We start from the raw sequence: 7,062 nt of genomic DNA, 5'->3' as shown, positions 1-7,062 counted from the left end.
AATTAAATAACATGTCAATATCGCACATTAATCATATACACATACGTAATATAGTAGTTCAAAGGTAAAGTAACAACAAATTGACCTTTGTTTTCTTCGTGACATTATTTATCTATCAGGTCACCATTTGATTCATTAATTATCAGGAGAACCTATACAAAAGTTCACTCGAATTTTAGTCGTTTACTTACAGTTATAGTAAATAGTTATAATTTTCAAAGCACATTCAGGAGTAAATAAATGTTTGATTTATTGTTAGATGTTAATCGTGGTTTAGAATAATTTCAATTCAATTGCTATTTATGCTTTTCCATTCATGAATACTGTAATAATCTAGATGTAATTAATTTTTCTAGACGACAAAATATTTTTGTTGAGTTTACATTTTCGTTGTCTATACTTCTGCGACAATCGATCGTTCGTTCGCTTAATCTATGTCTATACATACGTATGTATATTATAGAGATTTGAGACAAACACACATGGTTCAAAATTTTCATTTTGTTAAATTCGAGTAAAAATTCAACTCATTCGAGAAGCCGAAATATTTACAACAAGTGGGTAGTCGCTTAATAGATTTACAGAACATCTTTTTTTTTCTTATGTAAAGTTTGAAAAGATTTTTGTTCAACTTATCTATTCGCTATCCGCAATTACAGATATAAATCTTTGGCGAACCTATTTAATTATTTTTAAATATTGCGCTACTGAAGTTTGTAAAGTTTCGCAATTATTCAGTCAAGTCAGCCAAGTGTGTTTGACCACATCGTTAACAACTATACATATTTATACACTCTTTAGATGCGTTTTTATAATAAGCATATAATTCTTAGACAATTTCAAGACCGTAGCGAGTGTTTAACAATTTTAGTTAAATTTCTCTGATTAGGCGTGGCAATGTTGCGCGTTGCAAATTTCTCTCGATATTTCGATGGAAAATTTGATTTTCGGTGACCATTTTCGAGAAATTCCTAGCGCGCACGTACTTTAGCGGACGAAGGAACAGAAATAGATTTCCATCCTTTCTTTAATATGTATACAATATTTTAACGTATGAATAAATATTTATACAATCAATCGGGAAGAGTGTAATCATACGTGAAAGACCAAGTCGAAAATATTGAACGAAATTTGTTCATACGAAACTTCGTTTTCGAGAAAATCGACTTTGAATATTCTCCTGGTACACGTACCGCAAGCGCGCAACAAGTCCTAGAAGCTAAAACGGCACAGGGGAAAAGGAGAATCGTCCACTCGCGTTATTACGCAAATGCATCCTCGCTATTAGCTAAATTAGGTAAATGTGAAAGTACATCACACGACGAGGAACATGAAGAAAAGAGGGATAAGGAGGATTAAATGTAATCTCTCAGTCACCTCTTTCAAAAAACACGAGCGTGGGCACGGTCGCGGTCCTCGAACAGGGAGTGGCACCAAACGTTATGCTGCTGGCAGTTTGCTGGTGTCTCCTTTGTAAGTAGTTATCTACATCTGGAGTTCCTGAGTGGAAAGTCCAGCATGATAATGGGATGCATTCTTATCGCATATAAAAAGTGCAAGAATTCATGTCCCTTAATATTACTTGTAAACGTTATATCGAGATCCGTTCAATCACGACATGGTTAAATCCACCAGGAAAATATTCAGTCTATTGTTTCATAAACAAAACCTCGTACGGGAACTTATTATCTATTTTCCATTTATTTTGTCACGCAGAACCTTCCTGTGTATACAGTGTGTACCCCGAAAACGATGATCGTTTTAAGCGATGTCGCAAGACTGTTAAGTTCAGTAATTAGAGGATTAAGAGAACCATCTTTTTCGAAGACACCCTGTATATCTAAACGAGAACACATGGTAATCATTTTGTGTGAAACAGCACTCTTTCGACGAATTAAACTAAGTATTGGATTTGTCTGTGCAATTTCCCAGCATCATTATGTTCTGTTAAAAATCCACGCACATGTACCCACACATAGGTACATATATACTTATATCTATTTTGTTTCTAAATCTAATCGAAATTTTTAATTTTCGGTAGTTATATATATATATATATATGTATATGTATTTGTAAAAGTACAGGTTTATTTATTTACTTAGCTGGATAATTTACTTTGATTTTATTATATGTATAACATTTAGCTATCAACTATAGTGAGTCTGCCAAATGGAAATGAAGTTCTACCCTATGTTGGACGCATATATTTTTTTCTTAAGTTTTCTAAACTCTTTCTTTTTTTAATTTAAAAACATTCCAAGTAGCGTATAAAATTGTAGATACCGTAATGTTTGATATTGAAAATAGAAAAAATCAATCGCCCTTTTCAAAGTATTCTTCGATATAGATATTTTCATTCTCGAATGAAGAATTTATTAAAATTTACTATTTTTTTTTTTTTTATAAGTTTTTGTCATAAGCATCGCTAAGTTTAAGTCAACCAAGAAAGTGACTTGCGAGTCTTCCGATTAGTTTATGAGCATTATAGTAGTTCCCGCTTTCAAGTGACAAAATCGGAACTGGCAACTTACTTGAAAGCGAGGTAGATGGCGAATTTTTGTCTCGAGCTGAGACCAATAATATCGCGCTTGTCGATGGGTCGTTTGCACTTAACAAACATTTGGATAACTCTGATACTTGAATTTAGTCGGAAAAATTGCCACTTTTAAGCGAAAATTACTGTAGTTCGATATAATAAATCTGCAATTCTTTAATATGCTTCGGTGCATATTTAATTTTGATACATATTGAATGTGACAGTAACAAGGTGCATTCGCGTTCGGTGGGTCACCGATTTCGTTCAAATTTTGTACACAGTTAACGAACAACGAAACGAATGATAACATTCTAAACGCATATTAGATATTACTCGTTATCCTTGATTTTAAATAATTATCGTTTATTACATTTGCTAATACTATTCATTTCTTTAGATAACGATGTAATCGATAACATTGTTTGACAAATATGAAATCGTAAAAAGGTTTCAAATACATTATTAAAAGTAATCAAGATGATAAGAGTCAAGCAGAAAGTGATGTTTCTTATTCCAGGAACTTCTACCAACAAAGTCGATTCTGGTTGACTAGACCATGTTCTTTTCTTATCCATTTTCTTTGATATTCTGCTTTAGGAGTTATGAAGGAGGAGAATCATATTTTGAGAGACAATCATTTTCATACTTGATCGTATTGGATGATCTCTTATTTTGTATTCACAAGGGGACACTACAAATGATAAAATACGTAGGGGTAAATCTAGACGTCGAATGATGATATTCTTTTTCATAAATCTCGGTTTATAAATATACAAATGATACAACACCTACTACAAAATACCTTGCAACTTATAAATTTAAACTGGAAATCTTCTTTAAGATATATATAAAATATGATACATGTCGTTATATCGATAAATGCAAAAATTTGTTACGATGAGCACATCGAATGAATTGAATTACAATATCATGTATCAGTCTTGTGTCATTAAGGGGACATACTTGATTACATTCGAAAGTATTGCTTGGTCAAGCGAAAAGGGTGTTTCAAATGTGCATGCATGAACCAGTGGGTACGAATAGCGTGAAATTCTATCCTTCTCCTAAGTGACATAAATGGGTTCATAGTTGAGATCTACTGTTTACCTGAGCTGAAACGAGCGTTTGGGCTTGCGAAAGCATTAGTTACTCATCTCGAGATTTAGCAAAATTAACGAAAGTTTCTATCTCCACTCGAGATTTACTTCTTTGTTTAATAATAATGAAGTTTTTCGTTTCACATCAGCAAAACGATAGGAATCACGTCAGTCATTTGGACCAGTTTTTCAAAATACGCTTTAGTTAAAATTATACAACTCTTGTAATTTTTCTTATTTTCATTTATAAAAAATCGTATATCTGACGTAAATATGCGTAAATATTGTTGAGGAAGCTACACGGCAAAAATCTTATGATTTTTTTTTTTCTTTCAATCGAAAAGAAGTCCATACTTTTTCGCTAAATTATCAAGCGATATCCTCAAAGAAGTGTTACATTGTTGGTATAACAAAATAACATACTAATGCTTGGCAGGTTATCTTAGTCTTATATATTATTATTTATGATAATTACATTATAATCTTTCGCCATACCTAAACTTTTATATTAAATCTGCCCCAAAACATAAATATAAATTCTAATTTCAACAGTGTAGTAAATAATGATATTACTATGTATTACTGACGAACATGTATTTGAATAAATCTTATTTTATATTTATTACGATCTAGTTCTAAATTACTTTTTTGATTCAGTTTAAGTTACTTATGAACTATCCGAAATCAATCATGACCTTTTATATTAATAAGGTATTATACATACCCAGTATGTAATTCCTTGTTCCAGATTTGTAATAAATCAATTATGAATGAGAATGAAATTTATTCAAATATTAGTGTATGATTCGATACGAGTCAATTTGACCTGAATAGTTCCTACGAAACAATTACTTCAACAGTGAACAAAGGTTGCAAAAAGAACATATGTAACTGGAATTGGTTGTATAAGTACCACTCTGTAAATATTTTAATTAAAATATCTCCTAAGGTAATAATTTTTAAACATAAGTAACCTAACAATTTTGTATAAAAAATGACGAGCTAAATCGATCGATGCGTTAAAATATGCGATTTCGTTAAAAAAAAAAACATTTGAAAAATATCATGTTCTCTATAGGTTCACTTACAAAAATTCTAGTCATATCAAATAATGTCCTTCTCGAAATCATTCAACTTTTGCCTGAAATTTTTTCCGATATATATAATTAACAGTTTCGAAAATAGTTTAACTTCCAGTCATAGATGACTCATCCTGTACACGTTACCCCTAATTAATTATTACTTTTCTAAACCTAACAATCACTTCTGCCACCGTTAGTATTTATTCAGCGCAAACGAGCCGTCGACTCAAACGCATGCGGGATCAAATTTCAACAAATAAAAATTGAAATTTTTATATCTATTATTATATCCTTACGAGATTATTATCAATGGATTCACGAGGTATCCCTTCTAAAAACAAGACCCAAATACGACTTTATTCGAAATAGGGTCTTTATGTACAACTGAAAGTTATGAAAAAAGTGATTTCTATAACGAACAAGTAAAAATAATTTCATATGCATCGTGTTTAGATTCGTTTCTATCGAAAGGATCTTGTTGATCGATTTATAATGTCGTTATAAAGACGTAATGAAAAATACAGCCAATCTTGTATCGCGGATTAACATTAGTTTGAGATTTCGGCCATTGAGTACACGTAACATTTGAGAAATTCCATTTATCCATCTCGTCGGACGGTATATACGCGCGTAGATTTCAGTCCGAGGTAAGAAAGTGACATCTTTCCCGTATATTTGTAGGCAAGTGTATCATCTTTGTGTATACATTAAGTGGGAGTTACTTTAAATAACACGTATTGGAAATCGCATAAGTAAACTTCCACCTTGTATCTCAGAAACGAGGCTTCGGATTGCAAAAATGGATTGAACTCTTTTGCTTTCCTTTCGCACGAGAAATTGATCCTGAGAAAAGGTTCCACATTGTTATCAACGATCAATGTGTGTACGCGCGCGTGTAAATGTTGAACATAAGTATTTGTTATACAGACATACGTACAGTGAAATTTGATCGAATATTGTTGCAGTGAATACTTAATATTGCAATACTTACTTTTAGGAGATGTACAAGGACACAACAGAATTGATTATTTTTGTTCTTTGACCGATTGAGATTGTCGCATGTTAATGTTAATATTATATCAATTGAAATTCCGTTCCTATAGTAATATGGATTTTTGTTATTTTTGCTCGAATAAAATGGTGAACGTTGCGGTAATCGATAAATCAAAGGTAACGAAAGTAACATCGAACAGGAGTGTCTGTAACTATGTTAACATTAGAAATGACATTTTTGCTATTGAATCGCTGTTTGATTCGATCGATCTTTTACCTTTTATAGCAAAAGTGTATTTTATACATAACTTCTTCTCGAGGACAGATAGGAGGCTGTAATAATGTTTTGATGCTGGTAATTAATTTCTAAATAACAACAATGACATTTTAGGTTCATTTTGACATCGAACGTCGTAGACTACGAAGAAAAGTCGGAGAATGTCGGTGAATCGCTGTAAATGTTGAAAGTCTGCTCTTCGTTGGACAATATGTTAACTTCTGTGCTATGAGACACCGCTCTGTCGAAGATGCAACTGATCGTTCCCATTCGAATCTTACGCCCTGGATCACCCGACTCGAAACACAGTTACAAAAATACGAATTAGAAAAGCTTACTCACTCTTACCCACAATTCTTGGTGATCATTTTATTATTGTCTTATTGACGAAAAACGTAGACTGCTCAGAACGCGTAAAAAGTATACGTTTGAATGAAATGGCAATTAAATAATCCAACATGTGAACAAAATATATTTTTCAATGTAACTTGGTAGCAAAAGGGTAAATTGTTCGATCAATTGGAATTAGTCGAATAAATTGAATAGGTATCGTAATAAACAATTACCAAATGAATCTTAATAGATAGTAATAATTTACACTGATATATTTTCTAACTTGAATGTTTTCTATGAGATTGTGATTTTGATACGCTCGAGTAATTTTATTCTAGCACATCGATATTCTTCTGATGCATCTGCAATTCCTGGCAAAAAGTTCTTAGTCGAAAATGTATGAAAATGTATAAGAACGAGTACTTCTGAAAAATAGTTAAATCGATTTTGTTGTATCGTAACCGTGACAGCATGACGGAGATGCTTACGCGAAATTAGCCGATAGAATGCAATTGTAGAAAATCTTTGGCGATTTCGGTGAATGTAAGAAAATTTTCGATCGCCGCAGAAATAATTGACTTGAAATACACGGACATATCAGATACTTACTCGACCAGTCGATAGAAACCCTTGTGTCTTTATATAAAAAATGTTCACGAAAATACAAACACGAATTATAAGCTTTACCAGCCGATGCTTCAAAGATATCATTTACACTCTAAACAAAAATCAGCTCCCTTTGA

General features: G+C 32.2%; 1 protein-coding gene across 1 annotated transcript in view; it reads right to left on the bottom strand.

The window, feature by feature from the left end:
- Positions 1-4,650: 4,650 nt before the first annotated feature.
- The window catches only part of LOC143144305 (metabotropic glutamate receptor 8), a 41,698-nt gene continuing 39,286 nt past the window's right edge, over positions 4,651-7,062 (bottom strand). Inside the window, exon 18 of the mRNA XM_076306590.1 lies at positions 4,651-6,283. Coding sequence (XP_076162705.1) covers positions 6,128-6,283 — 156 coding nt within the window. The 3' untranslated portion in view covers positions 4,651-6,127. The remainder of the gene's footprint in view (positions 6,284-7,062) is intronic.

This window comes from Ptiloglossa arizonensis, chromosome 3, assembly GCF_051014685.1.
Source record: "Ptiloglossa arizonensis isolate GNS036 chromosome 3, iyPtiAriz1_principal, whole genome shotgun sequence".
NCBI lineage: Eukaryota > Metazoa > Arthropoda > Insecta > Hymenoptera > Colletidae > Ptiloglossa > Ptiloglossa arizonensis.
The sequence above is the reverse complement of the archived record's forward strand: the minus strand, read 5'-3'. Positions and strand labels throughout refer to the sequence as shown.